This window comes from Misgurnus anguillicaudatus, chromosome 9 (assembly GCF_027580225.2).
Source record: "Misgurnus anguillicaudatus chromosome 9, ASM2758022v2, whole genome shotgun sequence".
NCBI lineage: Eukaryota > Metazoa > Chordata > Actinopteri > Cypriniformes > Cobitidae > Misgurnus > Misgurnus anguillicaudatus.
Window position 1 is genome coordinate 3,826,888 of NC_073345.2, and position 21,251 is coordinate 3,848,138.

The 21,251-nt window shown below is 39.0% G+C and overlaps 1 protein-coding gene across 2 annotated transcripts in view; it reads left to right on the plus strand.

The window, feature by feature from the left end:
- The window catches only part of stk32a (serine/threonine kinase 32A), a 60,702-nt gene continuing 39,451 nt past the window's right edge, over positions 1-21,251 (plus strand). The window contains exons 1-5 of one of the 2 annotated variants that reach the window (XR_008637772.2): positions 1-500; positions 1,193-1,325; positions 9,055-9,110; positions 11,057-11,208; positions 19,910-20,083. Coding sequence is in view for 1 of the 2 variants with exons in the window: in XM_055179870.2 (XP_055035845.1) it covers positions 1,205-1,325; positions 9,055-9,110; positions 11,057-11,208; positions 19,910-20,083 (503 nt within the window). In the remaining variant the exon portion in view is untranslated. The remainder of the gene's footprint in view (positions 501-1,192; positions 1,326-9,054; positions 9,111-11,056; positions 11,209-19,909; positions 20,084-21,251) is intronic. The other variant, XM_055179870.2, reaches the window with a different exon arrangement.

Below are 21,251 nucleotides of genomic sequence, written 5' to 3' on the forward strand. Positions count from 1 at the left end.
TACAAGTTTGTTTAATGTGAAGTAAAATATATTTTCATTTATGTAACCTCAGCATACAGTGTGAGGTGTCCTGACACAGACAGACATTATTCGTCTGTGAGGTCTCTCTTTTTGTATGATTTTGATGTCACATGAAAAGAAAATGCCTTCCTGAATGTTGTTTATAACACTAGTTTTGATGAGCACAACAAAATTAAAAGCACAGCTATACTGATATGACTGATCTGTGATCAGACAGGTGAGATATGCGATGACAGGAGGTTATATCAGGATGCTGCATGTGTACGCGTGTGTGCGCGCGGCTGCGTGCGCGTCATTGATTCTCTCTCTCTCTCTCTCTCTCTCGCTCTCTCTCTCTCTCTCTCTCGGCATTGCGGTGCAGAAGTTGTGCGGGATAGTCTTCATGTATTTGTCCCAACATTCTCATTTAAACTGCGTCTGATCTAGGATCAGTTATGGCTTTATCAGCGGAGCTTTGAATGATACGGTGATGTAATACGGTAAGTGTATGTTTGTGTGTATATAGCGCTATAAACACTGTGTGATCTTCAGCTACAGGTCTGTCTGTGTCTGTGTCTGTGTGTTTATGTATGTTTACAGACAGTTATTATGTGTAGTCACACTGACTCGAGTTTATGTATGTTGGTCACATTTAACTGCAGATACAGAATAATATGAGAGAATAACATATTACTTAATAATTATGCATTACAAATTCTTGTTGCTTTTGTAAATGTTTCTATGTTAGCCTAGATATACTGTTTCCTAGACATTGATGCTAGTTGTCTCAATAAATTGGGTTTACTGCACGGACACATACTTTAAGTTTATACAAACTTTATCTACAATACAGCAAACAAACAAAAAAAACCTAAAAATGTATCCTTTTTACAGATCTCTTACCATTAAGATACAGATGCATTGACAGTATGTGGGGCATGTTGTCACATAGAATAGTTCACCTCGGTTCGTTTATTTGACCCTTTGTTTTAATGTATACCAGTGTGGTTTTATTGACTTTAAATGATGATGGTAAAGTTTTAGTTTGAAGCCAAAATCATTATTTTAGGACAGCTTTGAATGATATGTTTGACAGTAACGTGGGTTTACATAACAGTAGCCTTCAATACTTCATTATCAGTTGTGCTTACATTATCAGTTCAGTCAGCTTGTGTCATCTGTTCTGTCTCAGGTCCATCTACTCATGAGGTTTAGATCCTCATTTAGGGATGGTTGTGTTTTTAAACTGAAGACATTCGCCTCTTGTGACACGATGGGACTAGGACAGTCCACTAGGACATCAGCCAATGATAACACAGCAGAGGGTAAGCATTCAATATATAATTACATCACAAATAAATTAAACAGCTATCATGTCATGAGCAAATAACTATCATAATAATAATTTACTTGTGATGTCATTCCAAACCTATAAAACACTAAAGTAGATTTTTATGCAGCGCTTGTCATAACATTTCAGTTGATAGTGATGAGTGTTTAAGTATATTTGATTAACGGGATGAGTGCATGTTATTGGTTAGGTCTATTGAGCATATATCTTTTTTCCTTGGTTTATATCTTCTGCACTATTGAAGACTTTCTGTTTAAAAATTGCATTGTGTAATTGATATGGTATAGAAGTCATGAAGGAACAGTTTGTGCAAGACTGAAAATACTGTGTTTATTTACTCTTCTTCATAATGTATCTGTGTAACACAACCGATGCTGCTACAAAATGCAATTGGGGTAAAACAATAAAAACTTAAAACTAAAAAGTTTACTAAGCTTTAAAATAGAAGCCCATTGGTCCTTACATGTCTGGTAACTGATCGCAATGTGCCATGTACAGTCATAAAAGTTTCATTTGCTGACAGCACAACCAATGTTTCCTCCAGACGTGACTTTAATTTTCACTATTACTTTTATTGTAAGAGAATAATTTCTCCAAAGCAAACCACTATTCTGCCCTAACTTCGTTTTTGGTCGAAAATTAATTATTGATATTTTTAGGACATTCAAGACCTCCTTTATCATGTGGATAAGTATCTTGAGTCCATTTTTTTGTTTTTTCAAGAAAATAAAAACCAAGAAGAAAATAATTGACAACTAAAGTCACTAAAAAGTCTAAACTTTAAAGTAATTTTTCTGAGTTCTACACTATAGCGAGTTAAGGTCTTTTGCCTTTGTAGGGCAATATTGTAGATGGTAGATCACAGCAGATAATGATTATCAGTATGAGTGTTGCTTGCACATGCAGACTTACAGCTTAAAGGGGTCATAGCGTGAAAATCTGACTTTTTCCATGTTCCATAAGTGCTATAATTGGGTCCCCAGTGCTTCTATCAACCTAGAAAATGTGAAAAGATCAACCTAGTAACTTTGTTTGGGTAAGCCATTTTCTGCAAGCATGTGAATAATTAGGTCGTTCAGATTTTGCCTGTTTTGTGAGGTAGGTATCAAGGCGAATTACAATAATACCGCCCCCTTTATCTGCACTATCCAACCACGGCACTGCCATTTAGAGCAGAGAGAGAGAGAAAAAAAAGTACTTGACAGCACAATTGAGTTTCAATTACAACAAACCACCAACAATTGTGATCAGTGTTTGCATTTCATCCGCTCATTTGCATTTTAAAGGACACACCCAAAAATGTCAACACTTTTGCTCAGGCCCAGAAATCAGTAATTTTAACATGCTATAATGAAATATCTGTGGAGTATTATGCGCTTAAACTTTAAATACACACTCTAGGGACACCAAAGATTTATTTTACATCTTAAACAAATCTCATAATATGACCCCTTTAAGGTCTATCTGACTGACATGTAAAGCAACCAATCACAGTTCAGCTTTGTTCCAGGTGGACCGTTAAAAACGTGACATGTATCCTGAACATCCAAAGTGTTTACAATGCTTTATGCATCAGAAGTTCAACTAATGTTGATTTTCAGATGGTTTTGTTGCTATTGCTTATTGCCCAGGTCTACAGTAGCCTATAGTCACTCATTACTGTTAATACGTGCCAGTAAGCATTCTACAAATTAAGTGAACCCATACAGTACCTGTGAATTTTGTAAACTGCAGTGCAAACAACCATCAAATATCTGTGCAGAACCTGAACCAGAACCAGGCTAATTACCACTTCTGAGATCCCTACAAGTGTGTGGCTTCTTATGAAAGTTGAGGAAGAGAAGTTTCAGATGTTTAGTCAATATCTGGATTGATTATAGCCCTGTGGTTGCTCACACTGTGATAAAATGTCACTTAAAGATTGGACATTTACTATTTAGGACATGAATATGACCCTTCTGGAACACAGTGTTCTCTAAAGCTAGGGCCTTATCAGATTTTCAAAATGTGAGAGACCACAAACACGATGAAAAAATCTACAATTTACCAGTTTTGTTCCTAAAGTGTGTGGATTGCCGCTATGTGGTAATCGCAGCACATAATACATAGTTAAATTTCCGGTACAAACAATGCGAGACTCGACGGAGAACAAAAGAAATCTCATGGAAATCAGGCGATGTCTCTCGTGATGAAACGTGACTTAAACGTGACAGTAAACAAACACGATGGACAACGTGCAATAATAAATGCCATTAACACTGTGCACTGATTTTTACATCTCTGATGTCTATCTCACTGTGCCATGACTGTGGTTGTTATGGTTTCATCTTTCATCAGCTCGCTTTCTGATTGGATATTGTTTTGTTTCATGTGACAATCTACAGTGTGCGTTTGTCCTCGAGGTTTCCCCCTCACAACAGGATTTCTGATCATAAATACTCAACATGTTTCCGCCATTTCGGTTAACTATAGATATAGTCCGTTTATGAGTAACCCACTTCTAGACAAAATAAACTTGAATTTGGTTGTTTTTGACAAAATAACTTGAGAAGATGTATGATAGCCCATCATGTAAGCAAAGTCAACAGTAATTACAAGGTGTTTGCGCTTTTTTTTTTTTTTATTTTATTACATTTATTTTTTGCTTATGGTTAGACATCTATTCAATTTTCACTGACAGACCAAATTTAGCCTAGACGTCTGGCTTGTGTTTGGACGACTATTAGACAAATGCAAAAATGCTTGATGGTGTCATAGTCATACCTTTGTTTGTTAGTCTGTTCCTCATGTTTTCCATTTCATTTATCATCATAGTCATTATCCTGGTAATTACCTCCTCCTTTGTTCCTTATCGTCCTCAACTGTGTCTCGTTTAGTCCTCATTAGTCGACTTTTTATTTATACTTCTGCCTTTGTTCTATTCCTTGTCTGATCTTAATTGGTTCACCATTGTTGTCACCAGTCACTGCTACCCATCTGTTTATATTCCTTATTGTGTTCTTAAAGATAATACATTTTACTAAACTCCTTGTCTCCCTCATCATCCTGCATACATGTTATTTGACAAATGGGTTATGTCACTTTATTTTATTTTGCATTACATTATGGTTGCATTAATTAACAAAATTGCTTTTTTATAAGTATTTTTAATTGCCCCACCCCAAAAATGTCGGATAGGACAACCGATAATTTCTGCTCCCTGTATTGATGCTGATTGTTTGTTAATTTGATAGTGCCATTTGAAATTATAATCCTAAATGGTTTGAAAGTGTAAAACAACTTTAACATTAGACTAAAATTTGAAGAACTATATATGCAGTACATTTATCTTTACATATACAATATATATCTCCAGGTGCACGTTGATGTTCGGACGGGCATGTTCGAATACACCTTTGCTAATTTAATGACGCCTAGCACACAGTCTGAAAGGATTGTTCCTATTCTCGTAATGAGTAATGGGTGTAATTTGGGTGTAACGTGCAATAAACCAATGAGATTCTCATCTCTCATCCCCTTTAAAAGCCAGTTGCGCTCACGCCATGTCAATTCCCTATTTAGATGGCAGAATTTGTCGACTGAAAAACTAAGTGGAGGAAGAAGACCAGTTTATGATTGATGTTTTTATTTGTATTGAAATTGATATTTTTGTATTAAAACCTTTGGTTCTTTTTAAAAGTTGAGTGGTGGAGAGTGGTGTCATTAGCTAGAGGGGGCTATAGAAATAAAATATATTCATAGAAATCTTGAATATATTCGTTCAGCCAAGAGATAAAATTCTAGACCCTGGGGTATCTTCTTCTGACGGTTCAACTTTACCATCTCTTACACACTGGGCTCCACGAACGTTAAGCCTGATGCACTTTCTCACCTGTTTGTTTCATCAGAGGACAGTTTGACCACAGAGAATATATTGCCTAAAAGTTGTGTGGTCAGGACTGAGGAGTCAAGCAGCTGTTAAGAAAGGCTTTCATTTACATCACATTTCCTCAGGAATGCCCTGCACAAAAACTATTTGTCTCTAAGTCCGTATGCCCTTCTGTTCTCCACTGGAGTCACTCCTCCTGGTTCGTTGCCTATCCTGGTGTGACGTGTGAGGGGCAACTTAGCTACCGTTTGTCAATGCTTTTGGTGGCCAGCCATGTCTCGTGATTAGGGGTGTCACGATTCTCCAAATCCTCGATTCGATTACATTTTCGATTCTAAGGACACGATTCGATCCGATTCTCGATTTTTACATATTTTTTATATGGCATATAATTTAGACAAAAATTATATGCCATTATTTATTATTATTATTATTATAATACTTTAACATTAACATGCACATTGCACAACTCGCTTGGGGGTTTGTGGGCTTCACTTAACGCGAGAGCTTGTAGAGAGAGGATTGCTTCTTGCACACACAGATCGGGCGGATGACGTGACAATTTTTTTTTTTTTTTATTAAATTCGGTCGACTGCTTGTTATTAGCTGTGTCCTTCTAAGCATGCGACCTCTCTGCCTTTCATAGTGGCAGCCACAGAAGTTCAAGAAGAGAACTGAAATGAGACGGTCTAGCCTTCTGAGGACCCACAATTTGCGTCACCTGCTGCACACGCCCCCAGTAGCGCCCACCGCGCCTGTCAGCAGAAAACAGCGGAGACATTTCTGACTTATTAAAATAAATATGTAATCAGAAAAATATTAATTTATTTTATAAAATATGACACATTGATGTAGATTAATCTATTCAACAGCATATCAAATAATCAACCTAGAAATATACGCAACATAAACAGAATAATATTAACACAAAACATAACTTACTAAAACAGTGACAAGAAAAAGTTTTCTAATAAATACACACTTTTATTTAATAAAGCTTTTAATTGTTTGGGATATCCTCGGCTGTTAAGGATCCATTCGTTGAGGATGCATTTTGACACAGCTCTTATCAACGCCAGCGAAGGAGGAACGTGGCAAACTCAAAAAATGAGAATTAAAAACAAAGGAAATAGAATGTCAGAAAAGGGTTGCCTGGAATAAGTTTTACAAAGTGGTAAATCAGGAGTGCAGGCTATGTAATTTGTGCGTTTAATTTAGGCTATTTATTTATTTATTTTTGTCCCTGTGCGCCGATCGGAGACGGAGTTCACTGCTGATATTCTAGAGCTTTCTAGTCTCGCGGCTGTCATCAGCAGGGCCTTGCATCGCCCAGTCAGCGGATGGCGGGCGGGTGCGGTTTTGAAAACTGGTCAGAAACGTTGGTGCGGATGGATGGTGGACGGATGATGAGTTTTGTTATGCGGTTGCGGATGAAATAATAGTCCATCCGCGTATCTCTAACATGGACTTAATGCACATGGACTTAATGCGCGTGTCTTGGACTCATAGCATCTGAAATAAATCCAGCATCATAAGCAGCTGCGCTTCTCTCTGTCTCACGTGTGCATGCGCTCTCGCATCTGTCCGAAGTCTGAACATAAACTAAAGTAGTAATCCTTATGTATTTGTTCAGTTTTATGCGTTTCATGCAAGCTGAGGCAAACTATCCTTTTGTTTAAAATATAACCCGCTGCATCTTTGCGCCTCCCTCACTATCGCGCACGTGCAGAGAGCTGCGCTCTGTCCAAAGTCAGATCACGTAATCCTGTTTATGATATGCATTTCAAGGAGTTGTAGCAATAACTTACATCCCTCGTGTTTAAAATATGATCGCTTTCTGCTGGACAGATGTTTTTAAAGGCATCTCTGAGAGTTTTTTTTCCTCGCTTGCCAAGCCGACCAGACGTGAAATGGGGGCGTGGCAGCATCGACGATCCCATTTTTTATTTCGAAGTTCGGAGCTGTGACTTAATTTCGATCGATTTCGATTTAAAATCGAAATCGTGACACCCTTACTCGTGATATTCCGCTATTTGTGGCTTCTTTTCCTGTCTTCGCCCAGACCACATCTTACAAAACCCCCCACAGGTATTCTTCGACCTCTCCCTATTCCGTCTCGCCCGTGGTTGCATATCACCGTGGATTTCGTTAAGGGTCTCCCTCGGCAATTCTGTGATACTTACAGTCATCGATGGCTTTTCTAAAGCAGCCCATTTTATTCCCCTTCCCAAGCTCCATTCTGCTAAGGAGACTGCACGGACCATCTTTGACCATGTTTGTAAAATCCAAGGGCTTCCCTTGGACATTTCACCTCTCAGTTTTCAAAAGAATTCTGCCGGTAGATTGGTGCTACCACCAGTCTGTCATCAGGGTTCCCATCTGGAGACTAACAGTCTAGTCGAAAGTGTCAATCGGATTCTCTGTCGTATGTTTCACACTCTGTCTTCCAAAATCTCTCTACATTGTTCAAACAGCCAGGATAGGCCAAGTATGCTTATAACTCGCTACAGAATTTTTCCTGGATTATCGTTGTTTTAATAATGTTTGGGTTATCAGCCGCCACTGTTTTCTTCTCATGACTCTGCAGCTTCCATTCTCTCAGTCCAGGCATTTAAGCTCCTTGATAAGTTTGTGGTCATAAAGTGAAAGTTCTCGAAAGTTGAACCCCCGATTTATAGGTCCTTTTTCTATTGTCAAGGTTCTTAGCCATGTGGCAGTGTGTCTCAGATTACCTAGTTATTTGCAATGCATTTAATGAATTTTCATGTCTCATGTATTCATCTTCCCTCTGGTCCCACCCTCTCTCCTGTTCTTGTTGAAGGCTCCCCTGTCTATACTGTTAAAAGTTTGCTGGACGTCTGCCTGGGTGGATGGTGTTTTCAACACCTGGTAAATTGGGAAGGGTATGGTCCTAAAGAGACAAGCTGGATCCAGTCTCGGGACAATCTGGACCGCTCGCTCTTAGAGGACTTCCTCGGTTATTGGGGGGGGGGGGGGTACTGTCATGAGCTGGGTTTGACTTTCTCTTTCTTGTCTCGCGCTTTCTTTTCTACGTATATCCTAGTGCAGCTGTTGATCATTTTTGTCAGCACTTCTTGTCACCTGTTCTCTCTTTCTTCTGATTATCCTCCCTATTTTTTCCTTTGATTTTCATTACCCTTTCGCCAGAGTATTGATGGTTCTGGTCTGTTAGTAAGCTGATAGTCTGCTACTATTTTGTCTGCAAGTAGGCGTAGTCATTGTCGTAGTCACAGTTCAGATCAAAGGCACAGTCAAGGTCTAAAGCTAGTACAGTCATCTCTAGTCACTGTGAGAGCCTGCTGATTGGGAATGTGCAAGTCTGCCTACCTGTTGCCTGGACACTATCCACTTTCTTCCTGCCTTCGTTAATATGCTTTTTCTCATAAGTTTTTTCAGTTCTGCACCCCCCAAGTATGGCTGGAGAGTGGCACGCTGCCTTTGTTGTCCTTTGAACAGTCGGTTTATCTGCCTTTGCCCATGGGTCTTCATTCATTTATTCCCTGACAGACATTGTACAAACTGAGGTTAGGATTCCATCTATCAACATCCTCAAAAACCCAAAAACCACTCAGAAAACTTAACAGCCATAATATCATCTTGCATTGACCTAGAAATCATTAAGAACCCTATGATCCAGATCCAAGCAACACCCTAGCAATGGCCCAGAAATCTTTCATCATTTTGCTGTTGTCAACATTGTATAAAAGCAACAATGCACTCAACTATGTGCTTTAAAATGATTTTACTACAAGTAAGATTGCTTTATTATTTTGTACATTGTACTATGCTGACAATGTAGGTTTTCTTTCCACAGTTAACTTCGAGCACTTTCAGATTCTGAGGGCCATTGGTAAAGGCAGTTTTGGGAAGGTAAGTTGCAGTGTCAATAATAGTCCACTGCAAGACAAGATGTGCAGTTTATTCACAAATAAACACAGACTATTACAAACATGAAACCACAATGCAGATACGCATAGACAAAGACGCTAAACCAGAGACAATGGAAAGATGAGGGCTATATACTGTATATACACACACACAAGAACTAAAAGTCAATAAACCAACGAGAACATGACGCATAAGACAACTACAAAGTCCATAAACAAGGACTACCAAACATCTATAAAAAAGAAAACACAGAACCCTGACTATTAGAAACATATTTACTTTGACTTTAAAATCCTGAGCTTTCATTTTAAATAAATCCTCAGTGACCTTTTTTGATGGTACTGTTGATGAACACTAAATTCGATTAACAGATTCTAGATTGAATTTCCCAGCCTACTGAAATCTGATTAATTCATACTGTACCATATCAGATAAACTCTATTGAAAGTCAACAAACCTTTATGTTGCATTTAAAGAGCCCCTATTTTCCTTTTCATAATTTTACATTTCTTTTGGGGTGTAAGTGTGTGTTAATGTCATTTGCGGCGTGGAAAGCACCCAGTTGCTGACAGCTTGTAACAAGAATACTTATTTGATAACAGAAAATACTCTCGAGGGGGCAAATAAAGGCAATAATCCAAATAATATAACATAACATGACACTAAGCAGGGCAGGATGAGGCAAGGCAAGACAAGAACACACAATGGCATCAAAAGATGCACAATGATCTTGCACAAGACAGCAGACACAATGGCATCAAATAGGGGAGAACTAAACAAGAGAACGAGGACACACAGGTGAAGGGGTTTAACTAATAATGAATAATTAACAAGGAAAAAGAGGGCGGGGTCAAGACTAGAGACAGGAGAGCACGAGGCACACCACATACATGACGACAGGATCCTGACAGTCAGTACATGTTAATAATATGAGATACAAGTTTTGAGCAGTGCAGAGCATCGCTTGTTGTTTGCCATTCATTTTCAAACATTGATTTAAAAAAAATGTCATTAAGAGTTTATGAAAAAAGTCTAATGTTGTGATATACAGCAGTTTTTTTTATATTTTACTGTGTTCTTACCTCAACTTCGATGAATGAATACATACCTATCTTTTTTCAATGCATGAAATTTTAATCTTTGTACAGCGCTTCTTAAATGTGTTAGCATTTAGTCTAGCCCCATTAATTCCTGTGGCTCCAAAGAAAAGTTTTGTGCCACCATACTTACTCGTGTAACTACTCATGTAACAGTCTTTAAATAGGGAAAACATGGAAGTGTTTGGTGGTTTCTAAATGAATTCCTGTTTGGATCCTAAGGAATGAATGGGGCTAGGCTAAATGCTAACACATTCACAAGACGCTGTACAAAGATTGAAAGTGCACGCATTGAAAAAAAAGTGGGATGTATTAATTTGTCTAAGTTGAGGGAAGAACATAGTAAAATATTGAAAAGCGGTGGGGTTTTCTATTAAGACTGAATGGGCAGGCGAACTCACAAATTTTCATTTAATTTAGTGATTCCCCTGCGTACCACTTCACATACCACACTTTGAGAACCACTGTTCTAGATCCATCAGCGTGATGGCTAATGTAGCTCATCTTTATACACTGATTTGATAACATACCGGACATTTTGTCAAAGCAGCTTTGCAGGTCAAAAACAAGAAAAAAATGGGAAGTGATGCCAATACAGTTACAGTAAATCAGTTCTGTTTGAGTTTGTGAACAATATAAACAGAATATTTTTAAACTTTTTAAATATGTAACCTTTATAAATTTAGTTATTTAACTTTTTTGCAGTTAAGAAAACACATTAGTTATGTCCATTAATGTGATTTTAGCTCGGCAACTTAACTTTTTTGAGCTCTTTTATAATATTTGTTACAATATTTGATGAGTAAGATTTTTTTTGTTGATGTTTTACAGGTATGCATTGTTCAGAAGAAGGATACAAAGAAGATGTATGCCATGAAGTATATGAACAAACTGAAGTGTATAGAGCGCAACGAAGTGCGCAATGTTTTCAAAGAGCTTCAGATTATGCAGAACCTTGAACATCCTTTCCTGGTGAACTTCTGGTGAGTGTTTTATTGTGTTTAAAGAGTAACTAAACCCTAAACCAACTTTTTTTAGTTAATGATCTGTAAGAATGATGCTTTATTAGTGCTGTTCATTGATTTTAGTAAGTTTTTTGACATTTGGATATAAAGTGTTTCAATACTACAATATATGGTGTAAAAACGTCTGAGTGCTGCCCTCTTCAGGTTGAACGGTGGCTACTGCAGTTGAATTTTCCTATTGGATATCCAACACATGCAAATATTTGCCTCAATATTGCTTTATTGTGATGAATGCATACAATGTTGCTTCAATATTTTGTTGAAAATAAGGTGTCAGGAAGGTTGTATGCTCATGAGCACATCCGTCAAGTCTCTGTAAGTGGACAGTGTTTATGTGTTGCAATGTTTTTCACATGATGGCCATTTTAGAGGTTTAAAGCGTGCTCATCAGGTAACAGTTTGACTGAGATGTGTTTTATATAATGGGTTATATCAATACAAATATCTAGAAAGTGCATGGCTGCCAGTTAATATAATATTGATATAATTATAATACATCATTTCTTCACTCCTTTGAGACCAAACAGAAACTATAATGAGTCAAAAAATGAGAAAACAATTGCTGAAATAGTGAAAACCTTTATTGAAAATCCAAAACTCAATATAAAAAAAACAAAAACAAACAATGAAAGCCAAAATATTGTATTATGGTTGAACAAGGGTGTCATCCGATTTTTTAATAAGCACATGAGAAGAAACAAAATTGGATATTGGCTTATGGTCACATAAAATTGGCAAATATAAACAGATCGATAAACCCTGCTTAGCTTATTTGTACTGTTCTCCAAGTATAAACAAAAATGTCAAACAGTGCAGAAGATTAAAAACACCTCTCCTAAAATAATAGTTGTGCTGTATGGGAGCATACATTTGATAAGAAAGTCATGCAGTGAATGTTAATGCAGTGAACATTACAGTACAGTATGTGTGTTTTCCTGCAGTGCAATTCTGCTGTGTCTGAGAGATACAGTCAAGGTCAAAGTCTCTCTCTCTCTCTCTCTCTCTCTCTCTCTCTGTTTTTCAGGTTAATGTACCTTATTGACATTATTGTGATTACAATATTGCCATTATATAACCGTTATATGTGAAACAAGAAATACAGAATATCACAATAACACAAAATCAAACATAAAGACTTGACTTGATAAATGTAAAACTCACTGACAGCAAAAAAGTGACATGAAAAGACTACACTGACCATAGACAGGACCACATGATTTAAAATCCTTCATCACCTCAGGTAAAGCTGCAGCGGCGGCCGAGCTCTTCCTCTGGACCTCAGCGCTCCCAGCTCCCCTCACTGCTACTGGCATCATGGGTGCACTTACCCTCCTTTATTGCCCTCCCAAAATAATAATTTAAAGGTCTGACCATGATGTGAGGAGGTGTGGTGGACACTGTGGGACTACGGACATCTGCAATCCAACAGAGTATGATCAGTTTATTGCAATAAAGTCCTGCTGATGTGACCTTTGGGCATCATAAAAAAATCGTTCAAGCCATCGTGAAAATTTTTTTTTTTTACTGCAATGTCATTAAATTCTAATATAGTCCACAAAACTCCTCCATATAACACTTTATAAGACAACAACACCTATATGACAACACCTACACACCACATCCAGTTTGTTGACAAAACAAACAAACATAAACAGACATGACAACTTTAAAACAAAAACACCTAAAGACATTACAATTAAAGAAAAGGTTCTTGAAGAAGGAATGCTCCTGTATGTTTGTAGATGGATTGTGTTTAGTAGTTGTGTTTTCTGATGATGTGAATTGTTCATCCGCCGATGGGTGAAAGGTTTTCTTCTCTCTCTCTCTCTCTCTCTCTCTCTCTCTCTCTCTCATTAACTTGTGCTTCTAATTGCTTTTTCTAATTTTCTTAGAGAGATGTCATTTTTTGGATATTTACAAGGAACATAGTCAACACAGTTTTCTTTTAATTTCTCTCATAAATCTAGAACATTTGTAGCTGAAGTGTGTAATTTCTGCATCACAGTGAAACCCAATGGAATTACAAAAATAACTAGGTTTCTGAAGAAAATGTGAAGTGGTGCTTGCCGTGGGAAAATTCCGGGGACAATATCATCCAAGAATGAATATACTCCAAGTCACAAGTAACAGTCCAACCCCTGTGTCTCCACGATGTTCTGATGCAGAGATAAAAGGCTTTGTTTATTGCGTTGCTAGGGTACTGTATTTGGTTGCTATGGAAAAAATTGCATCCACTAGTGATTATACTCCGATTCACGAGTAAATCGGTCCAACCCCCGTATCTCTACGATGCTCTGATGTGGCAATATAAGGCTTTGTCTCATTACTATCTCGTTGCTAGGGTACTGTATTTGGTTGCTAGGGAGTGGCCAATATGATGCTTCATAGGCTATGATAAAGGTCCATTGCCAGCATGAAATATATAAACCAACCCCCATGTTGCCATGACATTCAGATTTGAAGATATAACTTTGAATTTTGTGTCGCTAGGGTGCTCATATTTTGTTGCTAGGGGCGTGGTTTAATACCTCTGTAAGGATCCTAAGAGACTGATTGAATGCCTGAGTAAAATGAGCTCACTCCCATGTCTCTATGACACTGTGCTGCAAAGATATCTATCCGGGCATTTTATATTGGTAGTCTATGAGATAGGTTGCTAGGGTGCCCAAAATGGTTGCTAGGTGCGTGGCTTAATAGCTCTGGGATGATCCTGAGAGACTTATTGGATGCCTGAGTAAAATGAGCCCACCCCCTTGTCCCTACGACACTGTAATGCGAAGATATCCCATCTATAACGTTTTTATTCCCTTAAATGGGCGTGTTCCCTGCTTAATTATAAGTCAATGGGAAATTTTGGGTGCCTCTTACACCCCAGGGGTACAATGTACACCCCAAAGTGATGTATGTTCTTACAGAGCCTACCACCCTCCTCAAATGTTGTAACCTTCATGTTTCTACAAACTTTGAAATTTGGTTTAAATAAATGTAATAATGCAAGCACCACTAAGTAGTTTACTAATCACACTGTAAAAAGGTTTTACCTCGCTACAATTTTTAGTTTTTTTTCAGACTGGTGTGAGTCACTTTGACTTACTATTTAAGAATTTGAATACACTTTAATTTAGCGCCACAGAGGATGCAAGTTACCAGCCTGTCTCTCCCAAATCATTGACCAGCCAAAGGGGGAGATATGTCCACCACATAGACATTTAGGACGGAATGAGATTGTCCCAGTAAAGAATCGCTCCTGCAGAAACTTCAGCACTGTAACAACATGGCAGTTATCTGGTTCTCACAGGTGCTCTTTGCACCAAGAAGTGAACCGTTTAAAGTGTAAAGATTCCATGATTGAAGTATGGTCTATACAAGCTGAGCTGAGAGAGATGACTCTGAGAGTTTGACAGAGAGCTATTTTAAAATGATTGAAATGTAGAACTGAAATAACATTGCAAAATCATTCATTACCATTGACAACAGACTTGCTTTTCATCATGTTGGAAATTGTCACGCCCAGTAGAATATCATGGCTCACTCGTCACTCGTGTGTCATCTTTAATCCCAAGATGTAAACTTGTAAATACGACTTTGTTTGATCATTCACATGCTTTGAACTCTAAATTACGACTTTCCCGACTCCACTTAAAGACAGCAAGAGCGCATTTACATTGGTGTGCCTTTGACCCAACTAAATGAAGCAAGATGTCAAAATATCAGACTCCAGTTTTGTCAATATTACAAGAGCACCCAAAAGGAGATCACCCATTTTACTTCCTATTTTAAGCAGACCTTCATCTCACAGATCACTTTGTAAACAGAAGTTTTCTTTTTCTGAATGATCCTCTTTCCTGAATTCTATATCTTTGGAATTAAAGCATCACACAATGTGACTGCTGTTTTTACAGCATTGTAATAAGTCATGGTTTTTAAGCATTTAAGCAATTTCAGGCATGTACTATGAAATGATGACATAATTTTTATTCTTTAAACAGGAAACTTGACTCAGCTTAATTATAAAAATGTGCTCAAGGTGAATCAATCTTTTACAGAAGTGCTTGGACAGAAAGCAACGCTCGATTAGATTCACACCTTGCGCTTTCTCAGCATGATGCTGTAATTTGGTCTCTTTAAAACCGCCAGCAGTGCAGGCATTACATATAGAGCTGTCAATCAAAGCACTGTTGAAATCAATGTCACAGACCTCATCTGAAAACACACAACTTCTTCCTGGTCATCAGTTATTTTATAGGTATGCAGGATCTTAGATAATCCCTGACATATAAAATAGAGGAGAATAAAGAGTAATTCTGAAAATTCTTGTGGTACAAATCTGTTGTTTGTGTTTTGCAGAAGACACAAGAGCTTACAGTATGTGGTTTCTTTTTTGCCCTCTGTTTGGTCTCAAGAGGATCAGTGGAAGTGACAGGCATGCAAAACAGACTTGACACTTATCCAAATAAAAGAACTACACCTCATAATACTATCGTGTTACTAGCCTGTTAAATACAAAAAGGCCATTCTTAGATTTTTATTTAATAAAACCATTATTCTGCCAAGCTGACATGCAGTTTATTTCATTAATAAAGAAAAAACTGTTTAGCAATTTTCTGTTTTGCCATCCGTGTATTTTCTCTTTTACCTCATGCTTTTCTGTAGCACACATTTTTGCTGCTTGAGGTATTTTTCTTATCTTGGCATAACATTGTGATGTGGTCCCGCAGCTCCGAGGTGTTACTACTTGTTGGGTTAACCATTCATTGAGAGGCAGGGTTGGAGACTGCATGAGAGAAGATAAGGCTGAAAGAGTGCATGGAGGTGGAATGGAGAATCACCATTTACCCCATAGAGTTGGAATGCTGTGGCTTCGTGGGGACATCAGCTGTCCACCTCATGAAAGATCTGGGAGTGTCTGCCGCAAGCTATTGGAAGGCCCTTAAAGATCTGCATGAGAAAGCTGAGAAGGGAAGCTTTTGGCTCTAGATAAAGAGAAAGGATATGTAGCCCAAGAGGCTACATAGACGAATCATCAGCCTTCTACCAACTTCCTCCATGTACATCAAAGCTACTGAAGAAATGAATCAAGCTTGTGTCCTGGGCAAGGATTAATATCAAACCTGCCATTGCCTGAAGCCTCTTTCTCAGAAAGGGTTAGAAGTGGTTAGAGTTAGAAGGGATGGCACCATCTCCACTGTCGGCGTTGTGAAGATGCCCCTTCTTGTTGACTTTATACGACAGAACTCACTGACAAGCACTACAACTTTCATATCCTTTGTGGCTACAAATGGAAAGCCCATACTGAGGTTGACCAGGCAATAAGCAGGCTACAGCAAAAAGAGATCACCAGCAGAGTCCAAGCAAGAAGGGCAGGCCTTGGGCATAAAGAAGTCCCTAAGTTCTGGTGCAGGGCCAGCAGGAAAAGAGAAAGAAGATGGCTGTTGTTGAGGTGACAAACAAGGATATTGAACGTTTAAAGTTTAAGGCCATAGCTCAGGGATGCTAGGGAACTGGACTACATGGTAGAGGGTAGTAGCCAGAAACATCAGTTTGGTTGACCTCTGGAAGATCCTGCAGGCAAGGCTCAGTTTTTTGATTAGGGCAATGTACGAAACTGTCCGCGGAACCTGTGCCTTGTCAAGGAGGAATGCTGCTCTCTTTGTAACATCCCAAGTGCAAGCTTCCACCACATCATGTCAGGCTGCACTCACCTAAGACAAGTATAGATAGTGGCATGACCAGGTCATAGGAAAAAGCTGTCAGAGATCCTGGAGAGACACAAGGAGGAAGCGAGCAGAGTACTTTCTGCTCCAGCAGACCTTTACATCCAGTTTGTGCATTTAGGGGGATTACATTGTGATGTGGTCCAGGAGCTCCAAAGCGTTACTCATTGTAGAGTTAACCATTCCTTGGGAAGGAGTATTGAAGGTTCCATGGGAGAGGAAGAGGCTGAAATATGCAGATCTTATGGATGAGTATAGGGAGGCAGAATGGAAGACCACCATTTACCCGGTAGGGGTGGGATGCCGTGGCTTCGTTGGGGACATCAACTGTCCCCTAATGAGAGATTTGAGAGTGTCTGGAGCAAGCCGTCAGAAGGGCTTAAAATATCTGACTTAGAAGCCGAGAAGAATAGCTCTGGATAAATAGGAAGGATATGTGTTAGGGCACCACCTAGCACAGAGGCATACACCAAAGGCATTCCGGTTTTAAAGTAAACTGTGGTACCTGGCTGATGACCCTGCAGTCGCCAATTCATAGGTACCAGAGAAGGTGCGTCAGGCAGTAATGTCTAAGCAGGTTAAGATCTACTTGTGTAATACTTTTAAAATGATAACCTGTGAAGGGTTCTTGACTTGCTATATGGTTCTTTGGATATTAAAAGAGTTCTTGATGTTGGGCTGTGTGGCTGTTTAGATTTGTGTTTCTGTGTTTTTTTAAGGGAACACTTTCCCCCCAAAATTGGAAATTCTTTTGTTTAAAAGAATAAACTTTTGTTTATTATCTCCGGTCTCATCTCCATTCATCTGCTCTGTTATCTTTAACTACAAATCCCATAATCATCCATCTGGACATTCTTCATTCATCTCTTTCATTTCTCTTTCTAATGCGGCTTTATCACCTGCAGATATTCTGCTTAACTCTTTCCCCGCCATTGACGAGATCTCTCGTCAATTAAGAGAAAACGCTTCCCCGCCAATGACGAGATTTTCCATCTTTCCGCAACACCGCTATTATCCACCAGGTGGCGCCCTTCCGCAACTTTTTAAAACCGGAAGTATTGCCCTATGGCAAGCAGCTGCATGTCCGTGTCTGTTTTAAAGATCGCTCTGAATGGGATCTCTATGAAAAGTCCGTCACAAAAATAGAATTATCTCTGCTTTTTGCTCAAAATGTGGTGTTTTTGCAGAAACCTACCCATATTCAAAAGCTGATTACAAAAGAACTACTAAAGGTAGGATGAAACATTTTTTTTTTTTTGAAAGCAGAGGGTCTGTTCTTTCATTTGGTATATTGTATGTTTATATATTTTAAGAAGAACATTTTCTGGAAGGCATTAAACTTTTGTGAAAATCATGAAAAACGCTGGCGCTGGCTGACAACTTTTTTTTAAAACGCTGGCGGTGAAAGAGTTAATGGATGTCATTGGATTTGTCTTACACACGAAAATCTGAAACACTCAAACTTCCTCGATATTATGTTCAAGGTTGAAGCTCTTGACCAGGGGTACGTGTCCAAAGTTGGTCCTGGAGAGATGGTGTCCTGCAGAGTTTAGCTAAAACTTCCCTCAACACACCTGCCTCAAAGTATCTACCCTGCGTTCCTGTTCATTTTTTTATGACCTTCCCTCACTAACTTCCCTCAGTCTCGTTCACTCGGAGGTACGTCATTGCTTACGTGCCAACTACTGCTTGAACACTTGAAGTGGGTTCAAATGGATCACCCTAAGCTCTTCATCATAAGGAAAGTGGAGACCGTCCCTCAATCATTTTAACTGTGCAAAGTGCGAGGTGCTGAAGTGACGTCACAATCATGTTGCATTGTGGTATATGGAGCTGCCTGAAGTGTACATATGAAGTAGACTTGCTCCCTCAGTCAAAATCAAGGGAGCAAGGGTCTGTCCATATAAACTTCCCTCATCCACTTGATGAAGTGGAACGCACTTCAAAATGGGGACAGGGATTCCCCCTGAGGGCAAGTGTTTAGGGAAGTTTGCGAATGCGGGTCTAAAACTGGAGTGGAACGCAGCCCTAGTCTGCCTAGTAAAGGCGCACTCACACTATCCAAACCAAACCGCGCGTTTGACCCCCAAAGCCTGGTTTGTTTGACAAGTGTGATCGCTCTGTTCCGCGCCCGGGCGCGGATTGGTTATTCGCGCCGCGGCCGGTTTGCAGAGGTGGGCCGGAGCGCGGTTCACTTGGGCTCAGGCGCGGAAGGCTGTGGTGTGAGCGCAATCGCGCCTGAGCGCAATTCAAAAGGTGAAGACATCAGCTGCGCGACCACTCACCTTCATCTGCCGTCGTAAAAACCTTTTGATGCACGCAGCGGGGTTACGTGAATAACAGATCAACTAAGCAATATGATGACATGTGAGAGGGCTGTCTGTAATCGCGCACCAAACAACTCCAAATAAAAAACACAGACTTATCATTACTGTGGGTTCCAGTGTTAAGAGAGATCTTTACTTCATGCTTTTTTCAAAACAATCGCATCTTAATGATGAAAGCGGGCCCGGACTCGGATCGATAAAAAGTACAGTGTGAGTGCGTGCACCTGGGGGAGTAGGGAGGGGTGACAATCGCGCTGGTGCATGGTTTGGTTTGGTTTGGATAATGTGAGTTCGCCCTAAGACCTTGATTAGCTGGATCAGGTGTGTTTGCTTAGGATTGGAATAAAACTCTGCAGAGACACCGGCCTTCTAGGAGCAGGATTGGACACCCATGCTTTTGACCATGTCTAAATGTTTATATGCATTGAGTTGAAAGTTTATTGGCAGGATAAATATTTTCATTATATGGACTTGATGTCAATACAGACATTCACCCATGAGACAGGGGCTCATTTTTTTATTTTAGAGATCCATGTGTTGTTTTTACATTTATGATGTTGTATTTTGATGAAATATGTGAACTGAGGAATCTTCATCTGTTGTGTTTGCTTAACACAGGTACTCATTTCAGGATGAAGAAGACATGTTCATGGTAGTTGACCTGCTGTTGGGCGGAGATCTACGTTACCACCTGCAACAGAACGTTCACTTTACAGAGAGCACAGTGAAGCACTATGTGTGTGAAATCGCCCTCGCTTTGCACTACTTGCGCAACAAACGCATCATTCACAGGTAATGATTCTCTCTCAACTACATGACATTTAGTCCAGTTATGCCACAACTAGTAGCAGGCGCAACTTGTTTGAGAACGTGCTAGCATCTACAGTACACACAATAAGGAGATCTACATATAAATCTATTTAGAGTAATGTTTTTGTATGTTAAATTTACTGATTGTTGATAAGGCTGGTTTCTTTATGAACTGGCAATGATTGATAAATATATGAAAAACAATGATAAAAAATATAGAAACTGAGTTAAGAAACAATATTCATCAGATTGAACACCAATGGTCTACCTGTTGACCTGTGTGACTAACCCCTGGCTTGAGGTTAGTCCTAGACTAAAACACATGTTTGAGCTGTCTCAACTGATAAGAACTTTCACTGACAGATCTTAAAACAAGCCAGTGCTCAAGATACACAGTGACATATTTTTCTAAGGCATGTTTATTAAAGATGCTTAAGTATGTTAATTTAATGTAATGCCTAGTCCTGGCTTTAGCCAAGCTTTGTCTGTGAAACCAGAGCTAAATGTTTTTGTTAAGTGATGGGAGAAGAGCACTAGATGAATCTCTTTACTGTCAGCTTTGATGCCAAAGAAACTTGAGATGCGTTGTCAGTGTGTGCACTGTGCAATGACAGGACAGATCATCTTATTATGGCCCTGGATGCTGAGCGGTCAAAACAGCCTGCCATGTTGTGTTAAAATACACAGCCACATGTGCAGACATTTTCAGGGTCTGGAGGTCAAGCGGAAAATAGGGCACTTAGCATAATTAACCAACAAACTTTTTTTAAACAAAACATTACATATGAACATAACTCTGCCTTCCTTACCAATTTATTGTAATTCTCTCACACTTTTAATGAAGTTGTGTGTTGATATACTTTACTTGCTTTTGTTATTTTTACCCTGTTCACTACAGTGCCTTGTCAAATGTATGCTCATTAGCGCATTTGAATTTGTAAACACCCAATTTGCATATTAATGTGGTGGTGATGATGTTATTAGACACATATATAACTCTATTCATGTGTAGTGTCTCCTTAATTGAAACTATTAAGTTCAGTACATGATGTGATGTATCAACATGGTGGATGTAGTACGTCCGAATCTCATTCATACTACCAGGATTCATACTATACAGTACCTACTGTTTTAACAGTCAGTAAGTAGG